This window comes from Cajanus cajan, chromosome 3 (assembly GCF_000230855.2).
Source record: "Cajanus cajan strain Asha chromosome 3, NIPB_CcT2T_4, whole genome shotgun sequence".
Classification (NCBI taxonomy): domain Eukaryota; kingdom Viridiplantae; phylum Streptophyta; class Magnoliopsida; order Fabales; family Fabaceae; genus Cajanus; species Cajanus cajan.
Window position 1 is genome coordinate 74,963,150 of NC_138519.1, and position 23,081 is coordinate 74,986,230.

Below are 23,081 nucleotides of genomic sequence, written 5' to 3' on the forward strand. Positions count from 1 at the left end.
CGAACTTCATGTTAGTAACATTTGTTTTTGCGATCCCTCTTCAACTACTACCTATGACTAATGAGTTTTGTGCTGAGTATGTACAAGTGTTTGCTGTCTCACATTTATAAATAGCTTGAATAGGTGGGATTTAGATTTAGAATAATGCTTGTTTTTGTGCGCCGTTTATGTAGTGTAATTACTTTCTAGTTTATTAATTTTGACATCCACTATAAGCATGATATATTCTTGTCAAGTGGGTTTTGTTAAGAGTTTTTGGAGTGGTGTTTTGGATTTGGAGATCATTTCATGCGCTTATCAGAAATACATTACAAATTATTATATAATTAGTGGAGTCTAGCCTTTTTAAGAATAAGGTACAGCGTGTTTCACTCTAAATTTCTCTTAATCCTAAATGAAGTTGTATAGTATAAGATTGTTCTAAAATAGAAAATCAAGATATACAAGAAAGCATCATAATGAAAGGAATAATGAAGTGGACTATGTGAATGTTAGCATAAGTAGAAGAGATGAAGCCTATGAGCTGTACAGTTCACTTGCTACGTTGCATCCAATAAATAAATAAATTAAATTACATGCAGGTCATTCTCGTGGTCTTCGCGGCAACTGTAGATGGCCAGGTAGACCGGGACGGACAAGTAGAGGAAGAAGAAGGCGATGAAAAAGGGGGACGCGCCGTCGTGGCTCTGGCGGAGAGGATCAGGAATACCATCACCACCACCGTCTCTGCCATCGAGTGACGAGCCATAATAGGTTTCCTATCTTCAGTTTCCAGAGATTCCCACTTTCTATCACAATTCAATTCACCATTTTAATTTAAATCATCCTTCACAACATGTAACGAGCATAAGGCTAAGGAGGGGAACCATCCCTCAAAAGCCGGCCCAAGAGGTTGGAGAACCTCCCGCCTTATAAGGACTCCTTGGTGAGGAGACCTCCCCGATGTGGGACTTGTTACATTACCACCCCCTTCGAAAGCCAGCGTCCTCGATGGCTGCACTCCACGGTACTTCACTCACCGGCACTTCACTCGGCCTTCTTGCCGGTCAGAACCCTCCGATGGTCAGAACCCTCCGTGGGTAGCCCTTCTCGATTTGGCTGGCTCTCAATGAAAGCACCATTGTAACGAGCATAAGGCTAAGGAGGGGAACCATCCCTCAAAAGCCGGCCCAAGAGGTTGGAGAACCTCCCGCCTTATAAGGACTCCTTGGTGAGGAGACCTCCCCGATGTGGGACTTGTTACACAACATAACTGCTTTGACTCTTTCTTCTTTTAAACTATACATTTTAAATTCTCTTAATTTTAGAGATCATTCATATCATATTATACACCTAAAATAACAATCTATTCTTCATGATTTTAAAAAAAAAAATTTACAACAAATTAAGATAAAAAGTAATTATGAAGGATTTTAATTAAAAAAATAGTTTTCAAAAATAGTTTAATCACTAACTAATTTATTCTACAAAATTAAATCTCACTCACATTGAAGATATATGCACCATTTTTATTAACAGATTATACTTTATTCTAATTAAAAACTTTTGACCAAAAAATAAAAAGTTAGACCAACACCGTTGATGAAAAGATTATATTTGCATTTAATAATTATTTATTATTCGAGAAACAAATTTTTCATCTGGGTATCTGTTGTGAATGCACTATTTTTAATAAAGTTCATAGCTCTTTTTAGCAAAGGGACTTGCTTTTGTATATAGTTTGGTGGTCTTAAGGTGATATAGCTCGGCATGATAGAATTTGTGGTTAATGTTTTCCTAGTATCTCCTGCAATTGTAGTGTTGACTCTAACTATTCATTTGATCCTTTAAAAGCCAATTTTATAACTAGTGAGGCAGTGACAATCATGAGGTCGACACACACACACATGCACCCATACAAGCACAACACAATCCTTTTCTCAACAGTTGTTTGGAGCAAGTGCTATCAGTTATTTAAATATATAAGTTGAACCCTAATGGTGATCATGTAATTTGAACTGGATAAAAAATCATAGAAATTATAGAAATGAAGGAATTTTTATTGAATGAAGATTTCTCTTTTTATGGAATGCGAGTGTAGTAAGAGGAACACCATTCCTAGCTTAGTGATGAAAATAGGAGATCATACTGTGCCACAGGTCACCTGATTTAGGCATCTTGGGGTAATACCTAGGATTCAAGCAGGTAGAAGTAGAAGAAATGAAAATATGAAATGGTGTTATCTATAAGAGAAAGCTGTTGACCAAGGTTAAGGGGAAATTTTTACTGTATAGCTTGATGTCGTGTGAAATTGAATGTTGGGTGATAAAATTTGGAGATAGTAAATTAAAAAATGACAATGTTGCATTGGATGAGTAGACAATGTTGCATAGCTTTAAGACTTGTGATGTTGTATGAAATTGAATGTTGGATGGTAAAATGCGGAGACACTAAACTAAACGAAGACAATATTGCATTGGATAAGTGGACTAGTGACGAGATAATTAGGAATAAGCGCACCAGATAGAAAGTTAGGTTAACACCTATTCTACAAAAGATGGTAGAAGCTTGCATTATGTGATTTAAGCATCTGTGGAGGAGATTTGTGGAAGCTTTAGTAATTGGAGGGGGGAAATGACAGGCAAAACCATTAAAAAGGATGGAGAGGTCAATAGATTTCTACAGACATAATTTACAATAGGACATTATGGTGGTGTTTGATACATGTAGTTGACACTATCTGTTTGAAGATTTGTTTCTCTAAATCTGAATCAATGTCATTACTGAATCTAGAAGAAGGAAAAGCCTAACAAACCTCTCTCCACTCCGAGATGTTCAAGAGATCTGGTTTTCTATTACAAATTATATTCTAGAATCTTCTTAACCTGGCACTTTCTCTCCCCCTTCCATCTGATATATGTTGTTCCTTTCCCTGATCAATTAGGATCTCTAACTGTCTGTTTCTGACTCAGCTTTGTGCAACACTGAAACTGCCAAAGTTCTATTATCCTTTGTTCACCCATATCACTTCTGCTATACATCTTTTTAATTGGGGATCTGTTCAAACTGTGCAACTCTATTTCCTGACAATGATAGGCAATGAAGTTATTTTCTCCATGTGTTCTGAGAGTGGGCTTGAGGGAGTTATTAACAATTAAGTTGTCAGGGGAAGACATATGAATGATTTTATATTTTATTTCTAACATGTCCCTTCATGCAAGTGCCCATCGGGCTTGAAGTGTGTTGAAATTAAACATTTTCATTTGAAGAATGGGAGCAACGAGTTTTGAACTCTAGATCACTAGGTTGTGGAGGCCTTGATACCATGTCTTGAACCAACTATCCCATAAGCTTAAGCTGTCAGGGAAATATACATGAATAATTTAATGTTACATTTCTGCTAAAATGCTTCATTGTAAACTCGGGTATTTTTCGAAGGCAAGACGTGTGCAAGCTCGAAGAATATCTTAGGAAGCATTGTAGGGAATTCAGGCATCTCCATTGTTCTCAAGTGGATCAGGTAATTACATAATTTTTGAAAATAATGCTGGTCAGGTTTTCATTTTGAATAGTTTACTCTTGATTTATTTTTTTCAATTAAGTCTTTTTCTTAATATGCCTTTTGAATCAAGATATTCTTCTATACTAAAAGAAAAGAAAATTCTGTTCTACTCTGCTCTTGATTTTTTTAATTAGTAATTGACAATATCTCAAAATACTAATGCTTTGTTTAAATAAAAATTATATATTCAATTTTCTATGAGGAGGTGGAATTATCATCAAATATGATTCTTTCTTAATTTTGAGATTCAATTCAAGTGTTAGTTTTATTTGAATATTTTCATTGGAAACTGCACATTTGTTAGGAAATTGCATGTGTAGTGTTTTTTCTTAGGAAATTGCATTTATATTCACTTCTCTTAAATGAAACTAATATTGAGATCAATATATATTATGTTATATCTTCATCTTATAGAATAGGTTTTATCCTGGTCTTAAACTATCTTGATTGTTATTTCATTCCTTCATGTTATAGCATAGGTTTTTCACCCCATTCATGATCATGTTTTTTATCTGAATTCTCATCATAAAGGGAAATTCAGAAGAATTTGATTAGTTCTTTATCTATATTTTTGTTCTAGATAGAATTTCACCATCTTCCCATTTATGCATTTGAGGGTCCTGTTTTGAACCATGGACTTTTGTACAAAACCTTGGTGAGGTGAGGCTGTTTTTTTACCTGCTAGGTGTCCCCATCAAGTTAGAAACTTAAAGGTTTGCCAATTCTAAATTATGTCCATTTATGTCTTGATCCAATTTTGCATTGTTACTAATTGATGTGGGTCTTTCAAATCATGCCTATCAAAAGCAAATTGCCTGCCTGTCTTCCCTTTTCCATGTTAATTACTTTTTAGTTGTAATCTTATTGACATTAATATTGTATTGTTTGTTGGTTTTTGGCAGTTGTGCATAAAGGTTGCTCTAGATTTTGTCTCCCCTGAAAATATCCAAGAATGTATTCATCTGACCAACGAATTTAGTATGCTTCACTCAAGCCATAAAGCAGATGAAGACAGACTTGGGGTATGCATTCTTCTAGCATGTCACTCTGGACTTGTATGTCTACATTTTTTTCATATATATATATATATATATATATATATATATATATATATATATATAATTTTCCCCTCATTATGTTGTGCCAATCTGTTTGGCCACTTAAACTATGATCGTCATGATATATAGAATAAGTATGGCTTTCTGGGTGGCATGAGTCAACCTTGATAAAAGTATATCTGGATTTGATAGGTTATATAGAAAAACTATATGGTTTTGGAGCTGTTTCTACTGCATACTGCATTTGGACCAATTTCATGGGGCATGGGTTGTAATTTTATTTTTGTCAAAATATAGTTCTAGTAATTGTGACCGTAGTTATAATACCAATCAATCGGTCCTGTCATTTTTACAACTTGATTTTAATCACATTTAAGAATGAAAAAGCAACAAATATAATTGACGCTATTCAAAGTGGGCACTGTTGAAACATTTATTTACTAAGTGTGGACAAATTTTTGTATTGTGCAGTTTTACTTTTACGACTAATCTGTGTCAACTGGTCATGTTCATGTACCGCAGTACGTTGATTACTATAATTGAAGTATAGTAGTTACAGCAACTATTTTTCTCGCTTAACATGGGTATCTATGGTTCACATCCATAAACGGTATATCTGTGCTAATTTGAATAGTTGGCATTGTTGTGTAAATGATCTCTCTCTTTTTCATGTCACAGTAATGGTATGATAACGGTTAGTTTATGAATTATCAAATAGTAAAAACTTCTTTGATTGGTAGAAAGAATGGGGAGGCAAATTTATATTGATAAGCTTACTTGAAAAAAATTAGTTTAGAGAAATAGTTGGAATAGATTTGAATGGAAATGACTTACTAGTTACTTGGATACAAATGTTGGGTACATGGCGTATTTATAGGCCTCAACACCATCATTCATGTTTTATGTAGAAGATTCTAGAGATATCTACATAATTCTAGAATTTATATCATCTAGTAGTTACTAACATACACCTATGTATTTTCTATAATAATCTAGCTAATTCTAGAAGTTTGTATCATATTTTAACACTCCTCCTTGATACAAATTTCTCTAACTCTTATCATAGTGCGAAACTGTTCGAATCTTGCTCTCAGTAGTGTCTTTGTGAATATGTCAGCAACTTGCTCTTCGGTCTTACAATACTCCATCTTGATTACTTTAGATGTTTATGCTTCTCTAATGAAGTGATTGCAATGTGTTTTATTCTGCTGTGATGTACTGGATTTTTTTGTCATTCCTATTGCTGATTTATTATTGCAGTAGATTGTAGTAGGCCCATCTTGTTATTCTCCCATTTTAGTATTCTTCGTAGCCAAATTGCTTGACTTATAGTTTCAGCTGCTGCAACATATTCTACCTCTGCAGTTGATTGTGCAACTGTTGCTTGCTTTTTTGATGCTCAAGAAAATATTCCTATCCAAGTGAGAAGGCATAACTAGAGGTGCTCTTCAAGTCATCTACCGATCCTGTCCAATCACTATCGGTGTATCCGAGCAAACTTGAGTTGGTCATGGTTTTGTACCATATACCAAACTCCTTTTTACCTTGTAGATATCTTAGAATTCTTTTAGCTGCTCCAAAGTGAATTTGGCTTGGGCTTTGCATAAACCTTGATAAAAGACTTACAGCATACATTATGCCTGGTCGTGTGGCTGTTAAATATAGTAAGCTTCCAATAACACTTCTATAGCAAGATGCATCAGCATCTAGTGCTCCATCATCTTTTTGTAGCTTTTCCTTTGTCACTAGCAGAGTAGTGATAGTCTTGCAACCACTCATCTTGAACTTCTTCAACAGAGCTTTAGTATATTTCTTTTGACAAATTAATATCCCTTTCTTCTTTTGACTTACCTTAATACCAAGGAAGCCCATCAAGCTAAGGTCCTTCATTTCAAATGTCTTCATCATGTTTTCTTTGAATTCTATCATCATCTTCATATTGTTCCCTGCATACAAGTAGACGATGAGTGTGTCATACTGACCTTGGGTCTTGATGTATAGTGTTGGCTCACTCTTACTAATCCTGAATCCATGACCAGTGAAGTATTGATCTTTTCTACTGTACCATGCCCGACGAGCTTGCTTCAAACCATATAAAGCTTTTCTAAGCCTTAGTACTTTGTCTTCATTGCCCTTGCTTATGAAACATTGTAGTTGCTCTACATAGATCTCTTCTTGTGGTACTCCATTGAGAAAAGCGGACTTGACATCTAGCTGGTAGATATTCCAGCCTTTTTATGAAAGTCATCGGCTCAAGTGGGTTTGTTTAGAGTTTTTGTTAATCATATTTTGCTGTGTCTTATTTAAGGTTGCGATGTCCGGTGGGATGGAAAGCTCAATACAAAAGGACCTAACTAGGATTGCAGAAGCTGCAGATACGTCCTCTCGAGATGGTGGTAGTTTTAGGAACTGCTTGTTATATTCTTCTCATCATGATGTGGGTCATCAAAGGAGTCTAACTCAGTTGGTTGAATAGGGTGCGTGAATGTTATAAATTCCCTTAATGTTGTGTTTGATTCCCATGGAGAAAAAAGTCACGATGTGGGTCTTGTGAGATATTTTTTCTATGGTTTTGCTGAACCTATGTGAAAATTGTTAGGTACAGCTGCGTACAGCTGCCACCACCTTTCGGTGGTTTTCTAATTTTATATTAGAAGCGGGTCCCACATAATAATAAAATAATATTAAAAGTTTAGGAGAAATTACGAAAATGCCATTGGGACTTTCCTATAAATAGGGAAGCTGAAAACCATAATTTTCATCCCAAATCTTCTTCTCTTCTCTCTTCCTCTCTTATACACTTTGAGATCTGTTCTCGGTAGTAGTAGTCTCCTAATTCAAAGGAGTAAGTTATAGAGAGAGAAGTGTTGTAATTTCCTCCCTTTCAGTAAATAATATTTTTACTGTGGTTATTTTCTCCCTTGTCTCTTTTTACTCATCTCTTGTTTTAGCTGTGAGTAACTATTAAGCCTACTCTGGTCATAACAAGTGGTATCAGAGCCACTAGGTTGTTTATTATTCCGCTGTGGTGTACATTGGTATAGTATCGGAGAAAATTCTTAGTATGCTCTGTGGCTGCAGTATTGCCTGATCAGTCACATCAGAAAAGAATTATTCTTGTTACTGGATTTTATCATTGTTCCAGTAGGCGGTACTATTCTAGTGGAAGTTACTTAAGTCGGTTTAATAGAAGAAATTATGGCAGCAAAGTTTGAGATAGAGAAGTTCAACGGGAACAATTTTTCCCTGTGGAAATTGAAGATAAGAGCAATTTTGAGAAAAGACAACTGTCTTAAAGCAATTGAAGGCAGACCATCAGATATTACTGATGAAAAGTGGAGAGAAATGGATGACAATGCTGTTGCCAATTTGCACTTAGCAATGGCTGATTCAGTTTTGTCGAGCATAGCAGAGAAGACAACAGCAAAGGAGATTTGGGACACGCTCGTAAAATTATACGAGGTCAAGTCACTTCACACCAGAATATTCTTAAAGAGGAAACTCTACACTCTTCGAATGAGAGAGTCCACAGCAGTGACGGACCACATCAACAATCTGAATACGCTATTTGCTCAGCTTTCAACAGCTGATTTCAACATAGTGGAAAATGAACGTGCGGAGCTTCTACTTCAGAGTTTACCAGATTCATATGATCAACTCATCATCAACATAACAAACAATAATGTTGTTGGTCGTCTATCCTTTGAGGATGTTGCCGGAGCTATTCTTGAAGAAGAGTCCAGGCGAAAGAATAAGGAAGACAGACTGGAAAGTTCAAAGCAAGCAGAAGCTTTGACGATGATGAGAGGAAGATCAATGGAACGTGGCTCCAGTGGGAGTCAAAATCATGGTAGATCAAAATCTCGAGGAAGGAAGAACCTCAAATGCTATAATTGTGGCATGAGAGGGCACATGAAGAAAGATTGTTGGCACAAGAAGAGTGGAGGAGGGAAGAATTCTGAAGCGTCAACCTCTCAAGGTTGTGTTGCTAGTACCCAAGAAGATGGAGAAATCTTGTACAGTGAAGCAATAAGTTCCAGAGGCGAAAAACAACTCCATGAATGTTGGATATTGGATTCAGGTGCAACCTGGCACATGACTCCAAATAGAGATTGGTTTTGCACTTATGAATCAATCTCAGGAGGATCCGTATTTATGGGAAATGATCATGCTTTGGAAATTGCTGGAGTTGGTACTATCAAATTAAAAATGTATGATGGTACTATTCGTACAATTCAAGGGGTACGACATGTGAAGGGCTTGAAAAAGAATCTATTGTCCATTGGGCAACTAGATGATCTCAAGTGCAAGATCCACGTTGAAGGTGGAATCTTAAAGGTAGTTAAAGGCAATTTGGTGGTGATGAAAGCTGAGAAGATCACATCAAATCTATACTTGCTTTTGGGAGAAACGTTGCAAGAAGCAGATGCATCAGTTGCAGCAATAAGTCAAGAAGAGGCAACGATGATGTGGCATCGTAGACTAGGACATATGTCAGAGCGAGGCCTGAAAATTCTTGCGGAACGTAATCTCTTGTCAGGGCTTAAAATGGTAACCTTACCATTTTGTGAGCACTGTGTGACAAGCAAGCAACATAGATTACAATTTGCCAAAGTAACTACAAGGAGCAAACACATACTTGACTTGATCCATTCTGATGTCTGGGAATCACCAGAAATTTCCATGGGAGGAGCAAAATATTTTGTATCATTTATTGATGATTATTCCCGGAGATTGTGGGTGTACCCAATCAAAAGGAAGTCAGATGTGTTCCCAGTATTCAAGGAATTTAAAGCACAGGTGGAACTTGATACTGGAAAAAGGATTAAGTGCTTGAGGACAGATAATGGAGGAGAATATATAGATGGTGATTTTCTGGCATTCTGCAAGCAAGAGGGTATCAAGAGGCAATTTACAGTTGCTCATACACCTCAGCAGAATGGGGTAGCAGAGCGGATGAATCGAACTCTCCTAGAAAGGACAAGAGCTATGTTGAGAACTGCAGGATTAGCCAAGTCTTTCTGGGCAGAAGCAGTAAGAACTGCTTGTTATTTGATCAATCGCTCACCATCAACAGCAATTGGTTTAAAGACACCAATGGAGATGTGGAGTGGAAAACCATCTAATTATTCTTCATTACATGTGTTTGGATGTCCTGTGTACGTGATGTACAACTCCCAAGAAAGAACAAAGCTGGACCCAAAATCCAGGAAATGTATATTCTTGGGTTATGCTGACAATGTTAAGGGGTATCGCTTGTGGGATCCCACTGCCCACAAGGTTGTTGTCAGCAGGGATGTAGTCTTTGCAGAAACTGAACTGCAAAAGGAGCAGGAGAATGACAGCACTATCAAAGACACTAGTATAGTGGAGATAGGAGGAAAGTCTAAAAAGGATGACACCTCTGAAGCAGAACAAGAGCATGAGGAACAAGAACCAGATGAAGCCAATGATGAAGAAGTTCAACAAATAAGACGTGAGAGAAGGAGACCATCTTGGCATTCAGACTATGTTATGGCAAGTCATGATGCGTACTGTCTCTTAACTGAAGAAGGAGAACCATCAACCTTTCAAGAGGCGTTGAGGAGTTCTGATGTTTCTCAGTGGATGGCAGCAATGCATGAAGAAATAGAGGCCTTACATAGAAATAAAACATGGGAACTTGTTGATCTTCCAAAAGGTCGAAAAGCCATTGGTTGCAAATGGATCTATAAGATCAAACGTGATGGCAATGATCAAGTGGAGAGATATCGTGCAAGATTGGTGGTTAAGGGATATGCTCAGAAAGCGGGCATTGATTTTAACGAGATATTCTCGCCAGTTGTCCGATTAACCACAATCAGAGTTGTTCTGGCTATGTGTGCTGCATTTAATTTACATCTTGAGCAACTTGATGTAAAGACTGCTTTTCTTCATGGGGAACTCCAAGAAGAAATATATATGCTCCAACCAGAAGGCTTTAAAGAACAAGGAAAAGAAAACTTGGTTTGTAGGTTGACCAAATCTCTGTACGGTTTAAAGCAGGCGCCAAGGTGTTGGTATAAGAGATTTGATTCCTTCATTATTAGCCTTGGTTACAACAGACTGAGTTCAGACCATTGTACGTACTACAATAGGTTTGATGACAATGATTTCATCATCTTGCTGTTGTATGTGGATGACATGTTGGTGGTAGGCCCCAACAAAGATCAGATCCAAGAATTGAAGGCACAATTGGCTAGGGAGTTTGATATGAAGGACTTGGGACCGGCAAACAAGATTTTAGGGATGCAAATTCACCGAGATAAAAAGGATAGGAAGATTTGGCTTTCTCAGAAGAATTATTTATTGAAAGTCTTGCGGCGCTTCAACATGCAAGACTGTAAGCCAATTTCGACCCCACTTCCTGTCAGTTACAAATTATCCTCAAGTATGAGTCCTAGCAATGAAGCAGAGAGGATGGAAATGTCTCGAGTGCCGTATGCATCAGCGGTGGGAAGCCTTATGTATGCCATGATTTGTACGAGACCAGACATTGCACAAGCAGTGGGAGCGGTCAGTAGGTTTATGGCAGATCCTGGTAGAGAGCATTGGAGTATTGTAAAGAGGATCCTTAGATATATCAAAGGAACCTCAGATGTTGCATTATGTTTTGAAGGATCGGAGTTTTTTGTCAGAGGCTATGTTGATTCAGATTTTGCAGGAGATCTGGATAAAAGAAAATCTACTACTGGTTATGTGTTTACACTTGCTGGAGGAGCAGTGAGCTGGTTGTCTAAGTTACAGACTGTTGTAGCTCTATCTACTACAGAAGCTGAATACATGGCAGCTACGCAAGCATGCAAGGAAGCAATTTGGATTCAAAGGTTATTGGAAGAACTCGGGCACAAGCAGGAGAAAATTACTGTGTATTGTGACAGTCAGAGTGCCTTGCACATTGCAAGGAATCCAGCCTTTCATTCCAGGACAAAGCACATAGGAATTCAATATCACTTTGTTCGTGAAGTAGTAGATGAAGGAAAAGTGGATATGCAGAAGATCCATACAAAAGACAACATAGCAGACGTAATGACAAAGCCTGTCAACACTGACAAGTTTACATGGTGTCGATCCTTATTTGGCCTATTGGAAACATAAGCAACATGAAGTATCAATAAAGAAGAAATGGTGTGAAGATATGATTAACTTAATCATAATCTTCAAGTGGGAGAAATGTTAGGTACAGCTGCGTACAGCTGCCACCACCTTTCGGTGGTTTTCTAATTTTATATTAGAAGCGGGTCCCACATAATAATAAAATAATATTAAAAGTTTAGGAGAAATTACGAAAATGCCATTGGGACTTTCCTATAAATAGGGAAGCTGAAAACCATAATTTTCATCCCAAATCTTCTTCTCTTCTCTCTTCCTCTCTTATACACTTTGAGATCTGTTCTCGGTAGTAGTAGTCTCCTAATTCAAAGGAGTAAGTTATAGAGAGAGAAGTGTTGTAATTTCCTCCCTTTCAGTAAATAATATTTTTACTGTGGTTATTTTCTCCCTTGTCTCTTTTTACTCATCTCTTGTTTTAGCTGTGAGTAACTATTAAGCCTACTCTGGTCATAACAAAAATAGGTGTTATAATGCATTTATGTTGTTCGGTGACTTTGGTCAATTGGTGTGGATTAAGTTGGAGGGAGGTTTCGTTTCCTTGAGTTTCTTTTTCCTTAGACATGGCTACTAGTTGCAGCTGATCAAGTTCAGGGAGGACTATTATTATGGGAATAACGCTTCTTGCACATTCCTAAGAAATCATCTAGTGGTATAGTTCATGAACCAGTTGGAAACCACCGTTATTTGATGGTGTGTGAAAACATGTACATAGTTGTGCTCATGTTTGTGTATGTTATGACTTTGGGGTGGGATGGCTTTTATGATTCAGTGTGCACATAGGAGATTTCTTTATGATGTCAAGGTTCTCCTAGGAAATTTCTTGCCTCTTATTCTGCATACCTTAGTTATTATTACAATCTATTTTGAAAGGTCTTTTTTCTCTATACATCAATATTTTCTTTTATGAATTAGCTAAAGTTGAACTTTCATTATTTGTACAAGGCTTTGTATTTGACATACTTGATATTTGATGTGTGACAGAGACAATACAGAGTTTGGTTCGACGTCTTGGTTACACTGTTGCAGGATATTCATTTGTAAGTCCATTCCTTCTACCAAGGTCAAATTGCAATAGCAATTGTTGGTTATAAGTTAATATATATACATCTTAGTTTTAAATAGCTTGTTGTTGGGTTATTAGTTACTATCTATATATCTAAATTTTATATTGCTAGGAGATTGTAACTCTTAGAGGTTAGCTTTAGTGAACAATCTTTGGCAGGAGGATCTAAAGCAAAGTAAAGAGGATGGGGAGAAATACTATAATCAATTATCAGATGAAGAAAGGGCGAAATTTGATGAAGAGACATTACTTAATCTGAACAATACAGAAAAGAGAAGTATAAAAATCCAGAGTGATATGTTTAGCAATGAATACTGAATGGTATGGTTTGATTATTAAAAAGCTAATCTTAAATGTGCTTCAGTTTATTTGAATTCAGCATGCAAAACGGTTATTGTGATGAGCATTGCAGAAAAAAAAGTGTTCTCTACTTCAATTTCAGCCATTAGAAAAATCATAATTTTGCATAATATCAGCAATATAGCTATAACCAATTAATAGTCTATTGCAGTTTGATGTAAAGGAGATTAACGAGGGAAGGAAAATATTTGAAGAAGAGAGACTTCTCAATGGGTTTGGCAACAAATACATAGTGGTATGGTATGATCTCTTTGTGCACATACTATTCCTGATTAAAATTTTGTTTGTGTACCAGCACAAACTTTCATTTCACTCCTAATTTAAGCATTATAAAATTTTAAGTGCTGTAGTCCCACAATATTTTCATGCTTCCTTGCTCATATTTGTATCATCTAACTAGGGTTCGCATAAGTGAAGATTTCAAATTGGATGCATCAACTCAATTTTATTTTGAAAATATTACTAGATGTAACTCATTTCCAAATGTATTTTGATAGGCCATTAACACACCTATATTGGTATGTAGGAGAAGAGGAAAATATGATTAGCCCAATAATAACAAAGGCTTTGCTCCTGATTTCTCAATTAACAGTGCTCAGTATATTTTAGAATCTATCACTATTCAACATTTATTCTTTGTTTAGTTGCAGACAACAAATGGGAGGAGAAAAAAGAAAAGAAAGAGTATAAAAAAATATATATCTGAATTTTTTTTTTTTACAAATAGTAAAAAATGTTTAAATGAGTTTCATTCATTTTATTTCTCGTCTAAAATCCATGTTCTATCATATAGGCTCGTTATTCACCAACATGTCCACATATCAAAGATGCAAGATCCTTACCTGCTTTATACTTTCATTGTATCAAGATATCATCTTAGGAAAGATTAACTAGAGAGGCATGTGGTCCAACTCAATTGCTTGATCCTGATTAGGCACTCATTTATTTCATTTTTATCTTTGGATTGAAAATTTTGAATCCATAACTCGTATCTTCTAAAATCCCTTTTTCTTGTCAAAGTTGAACAATGCAAAAAGAAAAGTTTTTGCATTGTTTGTTCTTATACTTGAGATGTACTTATACCAGATAACAATCTTGGTTGCTGCTAAAGGAGCACATAAGCTTCCTAACATAAATGGGGCTGAAGATTTGAAGATAGCCTTACAAAAGCTCAGGAGCCTTCTCTCAAGCAAATTATTAGTAAGAGATCAGTCATTAAGTTAGTATATTTTTATATAATCAGTGTTATTTCTTCATTAATAATAACCAGAAGCTTGAATTTCCTAAAGGCTGGTGAGGTGTTGTGGACCCCACAAAAGGAGGATGACACCCTTTCAAAACAAAAACTACTTGAAGACTACCCTCAATTAGCAAAAGACATGAGAAGCTTTCTAGTTAAGAAACACGAATGAAACAAAAAGGGCAATGTGAGCTTGGTTCTGTTTGGTGTGTGAAATTATTCCCTAACTTCGATTTTTTCAGGTTTTAAAAATTAAAAAATCTTTATACAATAAATATAATTTGAATATTTTCTTAGGTTTTATATGTTAATCTTTTTTGTTTGTTACATTTAATTGTATTGCAAATCGTTAAAGAAATTTAACATATATTATTATTTTTATATGAATTTAATTAATAACAATGTAAAATGATTTTAATACTACCATTCAATCATTTATTACTATTAGTAGTAAGATTGCATATTCTTATTTTACAACAACAACAACAACAACCAAGCTTTAATCCCACTAGGTGGGGTCGGCTATATGGATCAAACGACGCCATAGGGATCTATCATAAATCATCTCTCTTGATAAGGCATTGATCTCCGTGTCCTTTAGCACTGTTTCCCCTATAGTTTTCCGAGGCCTCCCTCTCCTTCTAGCTCCAACAGTAACCTCTATCTCATCGACCCTCCTCACCGGTGCGTCAGCCGGTCTCCTTCAAACATGCCCAAACCATCTAAGACGGGACTCAACCAACTTCTCCACAATAGGTGCAACCCCCACACTTTCTCGGATGCATTCATTTCTAATCCGATCTTTTATCGTGTGTCCGCACATCCACCGTAACATCCTCATCTCGGCTACATGAAGTTTATTCTCTTGTTACCCCTTTGCGGCCCAACACTCGGTCCCATATAATATAGCCAGCCTAACAGCAGTACGGTAAAACTTTCCTTTAAGCTTAAGAGGCACCTTTTTATCACATAGCACCCCGGACGCCCTCCTCCATTTCATCCAACCCGCTTGGATCCTATGATGTACATCGCCTTCCAACTCTGCATCTTGCTGAACAATAGATCCCAAGTACTTAAACCTTGGGACTTTTGTTATTGCTTGCTCTCCAATCGTCACCTCCTGAGCTGCCCTTGTGTTCCGCATACTAAACTTACACTCCATATATTCCGTCTTACTTCGGCTTATCCGCAAGCCATGTTCTTCCAGGGCTTGTCTCCATCTTTCGATCTTCTCATTTATCTCTTCCCTAGAGTCTCCCGTAAGAACAATATCATCGGCAAAAAGCAATTGCATATTCTTATTTTAATTGCTTAAAAAAGTTATATCTAGATAATTTCTATTTGTTGATAGTGGAATATCAAAAATAAACATTTTATATAATTAAAGTCTTATTTATTTATGAATCATTTGTATTTCAAAAAATAAAATCATGGAAAATGGCATAACCCGAAAACAATTCTTACAAATAAACATAGATTAGAAAACGAACGACATTTGTTTCCTAAATGAAGTTCTACAACGTAACATTCTCGTAAAATAGAAAAACAACGGATACACCAAAGGTAAATAACTATAACAAACAAGGTTGAAAAGTCAAAAGTAGTTATGAAAGATTTTACTTAAAAAGATAATTTTAAAAGATAGTTTAATTACTAACTAACTTATCCTAAGAAATTGGAACTCATTCACATTGAACACACATGCACTATCTTTGATTTTTATTAATAAGATTAACTATTAACTAGTAATTTGTTATCTTATTTTCTCTTCACACTCAATATCTTTTCAAGTTTTCAATCCCTCTTTGGCATGACCCATCTTTGTATTGTCACCGTCATGGTTCTCCTCATGGTGATTACTGCAAAGGCACGTCCTTGTAGGGCATTTATAATTACCTCTTACTCCATCGAGGACACTTCCTCAAATACCGTCATCAGCATCACTAAGATCCAATCCTTCATCCCTCTTAATATCATCGAAAACCCCCCCTCCGACCTCTTCTACCTTTCGGAACTCGAGCGTATCACTCCATGTGTCCCCCTAGGATTATACTCTGTTCACCACTACTCTTCCCTTCATGATCGTGCCAAGGAAGTCGGTAACGTTGCCCTAGCTCTCTTCCTCGCTGTTGTTTGTGGCGCCATAAACACCTTAAACATGTATTTTAGTAATTGGCATTGTTACAATGTCCAAGTAGAGGAGAGAAATTATTATCATCGGTATATGGAGTGTCTGTGGAACGAATTGAGAAGCAGAAGTCATGGTTGATGTTACAGTGCTCTTGATACCATGTTAGAGTTCTGTCATGGAGGAGAGAAAAACAGAGAAGTGTTTATCTGTAATGATGCACAACAGAACAGAGTACAACAAATGAATAAAGTGTCTTAATATAGATACTATTACAACCCTTAAAAATAAGGATTTATGACTATTTATTATTTCCCTTTTAGGCCTTTTTTTTTTTCATATATGACTAATCTTGTATGTGACATTATAATTGTTGTCGGCTCAAGTTTCTATCTATAATAATGGAATTTGTTTTTAGTAACTCATAAATTTGAGATTTCTTTAAAAATAAAAACTAAAAATGATTACACAATAGTATATTCCTTTATTATATATTAGTGAGATTAACGGTTCGTGTCTTTATATATTCTATTTAAATAAAAAGTAACTTGCTTATTGGTGTAACACACTTATTAAATTAACTTATCTATTGTGATAATTTATTTTTTTATTAAATTTAATATTTATAATTAATTTTATTATTATCTATTGAAGTGTATAGAAATTTGTGTTTTATTTATAATTAAAACATTTGCAATTAAATATTAAATTTATATATATATATAGGGAATATATCAAGTGAGAGGGAATCTATTATGAGAGATGAGAGGGTTAAAATATAACCCTTAAATTAATTTTCTCTCACTTGATTAATCTAAGGGTTATATTTTAACCCTCTCATCTCTCATAAACTAAAATTAAATCTTGCAGGAAAATAAACTAAAGTCATGGAAAATTCAATGATGGCTGCTAGAGATGTCAATTATTGCCTCATTTCCTGTTTTTAGGGTCCTCCCTGACCCATGTGTTGCATCTCTCTTTTCACATATCGGTAAATATTGTATTATAGGATCATATATGGATATGTTAAGAAAAAGATGGGATATGTTGTGACTTATGTAACATCACCCTTATAGCCTGTAGGTGATTCTTTTGTTGATACTTGTGACTCTTCAGTTTATTCTGCATATACACTTCGTACACTTCCTGTTCAAATTGAAATAAATTTATGAGTCAACCATTGACTTAACTCCATGGTGAATAAATTTATAACCATCTCTCTATTGTGTCTTTGGTAGACTGGGATTTGGGAATTTTCATGGGATGTGATAGAACCATTTGCATTTTTTTACCACAACCACAGGGTTGGTAGGCTATGCCTGTTTTTTACTAACTTCAACAGACCCTACTTACCAAGAGTTCGTGATAAGAACTTTTTTGAACCGGTTACCTAACATTAGCAGGGTTCGGTATAGAACTTTTACATGGTTTGTTTTATTTATATCACCAAATCCATGAATAACCACAATTTGAACAAGGTTATCATACCCAATGTGCGACACTGAGTTCAGCTAGAATTCTGTCCAAATAGACAACTAAATGTTTATCAATATGTAAAATTTATGGACAGAAGTCTTTGTAAAACTCCATAGTACGTCCCAATGTTAACAAGTGTCCAATTTTCTCATCTCTTATAAACTTGGTATATTTATTATATGGTGAACAAAGGAAACCAAACTTGAGGAAGGGAACAAAAGAGTAACTTTTTACATGAAGCATAAAATTCTTCTAAAATAGAAAAAGAATAACATTCGAAAGCGAATAATGAAAGATATAGTGATTTGGACTATGTCCCATGAGAATAATCTAAAATAATTGTTGCAGTTTAAATCTTAGAAAGTAGTTTAACTTAATTCAACTTTACAAGCCTAGGATTGCCCCTTATTTAAATAAATCTTTTTGGCCATATTACTATCTCCAACACTAAATCTTAGACACCCCTTTACAAAATAACTATGCTTTAGAAAAAGGACATCATTTTTCCTCATCATTATTCATTATAATTAATATTTGATGCAAGTAGATTGCAGAATTAGAAAGTTCTTCTACTAAACACATTTTATTGAATCCAGGACTTAATTTAATTTGCATTGGTTTGATCTGGTAGCTGAAAAGACAAATGGCTGGCGTTGCAGAGAAGACATGTAACTGCTAGTGCTATTCCATTGTTTGTACTTTTGCTGTTGTTGTTCACTTGCAACCTTAATATGGCTTGGGCCTCTTCTGGAAGTGTGATGAACAAGGGGGTCATCACAGAACTCCGGGTGGTCTTCGCGGCAACTGTAGATGGCGAAGTAGATCGGGAGGGACAAGTAGAAGAAGAAGGCGATGAAAAAGGGGGTGCTTAGTTGATTCTTAGGTGTGGAGAGTTGTGGAATGTAGAACATGTGGTATTGGTAGGAACCGAAGGATTGGATCTCCGTCATGCTGCTGAATGTGTTGGAGGAACTGTTATGGATGGAGTAGGTTGTAATTATGAAGGTCTTGTAGGGACGCGCCATCGTAGCTCTGGCGGAGAGGATCAGAAATACCATCACCACCACCGTCTCTGCCATCGAGTGACGAGCCATAATAGGTTTCCTATCTTCAGTTTCCAGAGATTCCCACTTTCTATCACAATTCAATTCACCATTTTAATTTAAATCATCCTTCACAACATAACTGCTTTGACTCTTTCTTCTTTTAAACACATAGGTTTTAAGATCAAAATTCCGAAGATTCAGAACTTTGACAATTTCTAAACACTTTTATAATTATTTTAAATTTTCTTAATTCTAGAGATCATTCATATCATATTTTATACACCTAAAATAACAATCTATTCTTCATGATTTTAAAAAAAATTACAACAAATTAGGATAAAAAGTCAAAAGTAGTTATAAAAGACTTTACTTAAAAAAATAGTCTTAAAAGATAGTTTAATCGCACTAACTAATTTATTCTACAAAATTAAATCTCACTCGCATTGAACATATACCTCATTTTTGATTTTCAATAATAGTAATTACTAATTAATAATTTAGTATTTTATTTTTTCTCTTCACTCAATATGTTTTAAAATTTTCGACCCGTCTCCAGTATAACTCGTATTTTGGTTGTCACAGTCATAATTCTCCTTGTGGCGACCATTACGACAGCATGTTCTTACAGAACATTTATAATTACTTCTTACTCTATCAATGATACTTTTTTCAAACACCTTTGTCAACATCTCTAAGATCCAATCCTTCATCCCTTTTTACATTGTCCAAAAACCTTCCTCTAACCTCTTCTACCTTTCAAAGCTCGAACTTATCACTCCACACATACCCATAGGGTTATACTCTGTCCACTGCTCCTCCCTCTATGACCGTGCCAAGGACATTTGTAGTGTTGCCTTAGCCCTCCTCCTTACACTTGCCATATATGACTAATCTCATTTATGATATATTGTAACTATTATCAACTCAAATTTTTATGCATAATAATAGTGTTTATTTTTAACAAGTCATAAATTTAGAATTTCTTGTAAAGTGAAAACTAAAAATATTACACAATCTTATATTTCTTTATTATTAACCAGTGAGATCCAGGTGTTTTCACATCTCTCTATATATATTTTATTTAAATAAAAAGTAACTTATCTATTGGTATTATTTGTTTTTTGAATTAATTTATTTATGATAATGTATTTTTTATTACATTAAATTTAATATTTATGATTAGTTTATTTATTATTATCTGTTGAAGTTTATAGAAATTTTAGTGTAATATTGCATAATTATAGTGTATTTTTATTATGATAAATTTGATATTTATAATTACAATATTTGTAAATAAATTCTACAAAAAAATTGACATGTTTTTATATATAATAGTAATATAGTAACCATGTTTATACTTTGAGGTTTGATTTGCTGGTGTATCAGTAATAATTACACTTTTGACTCATTTCGTTACAATTCCGGTTCATATTACTTAGCATGTCAGTTCATTTTTTTTTTTAAACAAAGTATGAGTTCATAGTAACATAATAATTAGGCAGTGCAACTGACGGACATAAAATAAATATTTTCAATAACAATATATAATTTATAAAGAAGGTATTATTTGATGCTTAATCTTTATTTTACACTTTTCTAACACTGACAATCAGCTTTAGAGTGTTTTTACAGGTTGTCAGACAGTCTCACTCTCATTGTTTCACTGGAATTGACTTTCATGAAAAATTCACCGAAAATTATATATTTTAATTATGAAATTACTGGTTCAAGTGGTGTTTGACATTAGATTAAATTATTATTTTAACTCTTAGAAATATTATATTGTTATATTAATTAATTTTAAAAACTAAGAAATTATTAAAGAAAATTAACTCATCAATCACATTAATCTATCCAAAATTTTAAAAATGTATATAGTATGCAATATTAACATGTGTTTTAAGATCAAAATGACTAGAAATTATAAAGATTATGAACTTAATTAGCTAAAATAATTGTAAATTGTTTTATTACTCACATGGAGAAAATTAAAATTAAAATCAAAAGAATAAAGATTTATATTTGACTATTTTGTTAGTAGGATTAAATTAGAATTTAAATCAAGAACATTATAATTAAAACCAAGAGAATAACATAAATTAGAATTAAAATTAATCACCGACTTTGTTGATAAGTTATATTGAGAAATCTCACTTGTTACTATCAATAATGTCTTTTATTTAATCATTCTTTTTATTTTTCATTTACAAGACTCATAAACTTATTTAAGATATTTGAATTCATTTTTAATTAGATCATAAGTCTTATTATAATTTCTTCCTTCTTACTTGTTAAACAATTTATAATCTCAAATGAAAAACTTTAAAGAAAATAATAATTGATTCTATATTATCATACTGTAATCTAATAAAAATTTTACAAAAAAAAAAAAAGTTAGACCAACACAGTGTTAGTGAATTAAAGATTAATTATATTTGTATTTAGCAATTCTCTATTATTCAAGAAACATTTCAAAAACATATTTGCCATCTCATTATCTTCTCTATTAGAAATTTAGCTACGTCATCACATACTTTAGTACATGTTTGATTTCTATTTTTAAATACAAGTTTTTCTTCTCTTTTCACGTTTAATTATAAATTTACGAAGAAATTACTATTTTTTCTTCCGGTTAAATGTGAAAAATTATGTTTTGACGTGGATAGAAACATTTGGTTTCACGTTTCGTAGGCGTAACTCACATAAACAACACGAAAATAAAACGCTACAATTTTTTACCTCCGCGTCAAATTGATTAAAACATAGATCGATTACGTGAATTCAGACATGCACTTACTCCAATATCTGAAACATATCCCTGCTAACACAAACATGCCACATCCAATCAACGCAAAAGCACCAAAGCTAGTAGTGCTCGTAAAAATTAGTGACGAACAAAGTAAAGCACTAGCAATAGTCAAGAGAGATGTTTCTTGTCCACTTTGCCCCTACATCGATTTTTGTGACTGTGACGACAACCTAGCTTGTTTTGCAGTACATTGCAAAGTCTTCACAATTATTCTTGAACAAATTGTAGCCACCAAATCTATTCTCAAGAAGAAACAAAGCGCGGTGATGGACATGTTTAGTTGGATCATCAGAAGGTGCAGTGTGGTGCAAGTGGTCCTTTAGCTTTGGCAAGAAAAATGCTGGTGAAACCCCATACTTAAATAGGTATAAGTAACCACATAAAGAAAACAATCTAAATAGGCCCGATCATCAGTCGGGGGGCTATTTTTGATCAATAAAGAACTCGGGTTTTGGCAGGTTCAACCCATGCGGGTTACGAGTTCATCGGTTGAGTTCATCGGTTTTATAAGCTTTCTCTAGTGTCTCATGCTACCCTCTATCGTCACCCTTCGTCAGTCTCCGTCACTAATTTGTTGGGAGAAATCGCTGAGTTTCAAATCTCTACATTACCACCCTTGTCAACCAGAGTAGGGAACAAGGGGGCTTCTAAGTGACGGTAGCCATGGCAGGGAAAGATTGAAGAGAAGAAGATGTTTATGGAGTGAAGAAGAAGAAAGAAGAAGACGAAGTAACAGAAGATGGAACGGAGTGAAAAAGAAGAAAGAAGACGAAGAAAGAAGAAGACGAAGTAACAAAAGATGGAATGATGAAGACGAAGAAGATAAACGGTCGAATTCGAGATTATCGGATGAGAAAATTCTAACACCGAATCTGATCGTTCAAATCCGTTTGAACTCGAAAGCTGCATCTGAAAAAATCTAAAATACCTTAGAATCAATCCTCTTCATCCAACCTAACCGTCAGTTTCGAATTGGCTGGAAAATTTTGCCCGGGCCTAAATCCAAATACATGCAATGTAATGCCCTAAAAAAACAAAAACTTATATGCAGACTCCCACTTAAGTTTCTCAAGATATAACAAGACCTTTCCATTATTAGATTGGAAATGTTGAACTAGTAAGTTTCTCAACAAAAATAATTTTTTAAATCATACATATACACATTTTAGATTATAAATTGTAAAATTTAATCAAAATACAAAAGAAAATTTTAAATGTTAAAAATGTAA

The 23,081-nt window shown here is 34.6% G+C and overlaps 1 protein-coding gene across 1 annotated transcript; it reads left to right on the forward strand.

Annotated features, from left to right (window-relative positions):
- The first annotated feature begins 7,797 nt into the window (after positions 1-7,797).
- Positions 7,798-14,780, forward strand: LOC109794337 (retrovirus-related Pol polyprotein from transposon TNT 1-94). Its single transcript, XM_083072069.1, is given in 10 exon segments — positions 7,798-8,233; positions 8,336-9,762; positions 9,847-10,494; positions 10,624-11,672; positions 12,193-12,257; positions 12,712-12,767; positions 12,953-13,114; positions 13,305-13,388; positions 14,240-14,353; positions 14,443-14,780. Coding segments are annotated over 10 exon segments (4,164 nt in total). The 3' UTR covers positions 14,566-14,780.
- The last annotated feature ends 8,301 nt before the right edge of the window (positions 14,781-23,081 follow it).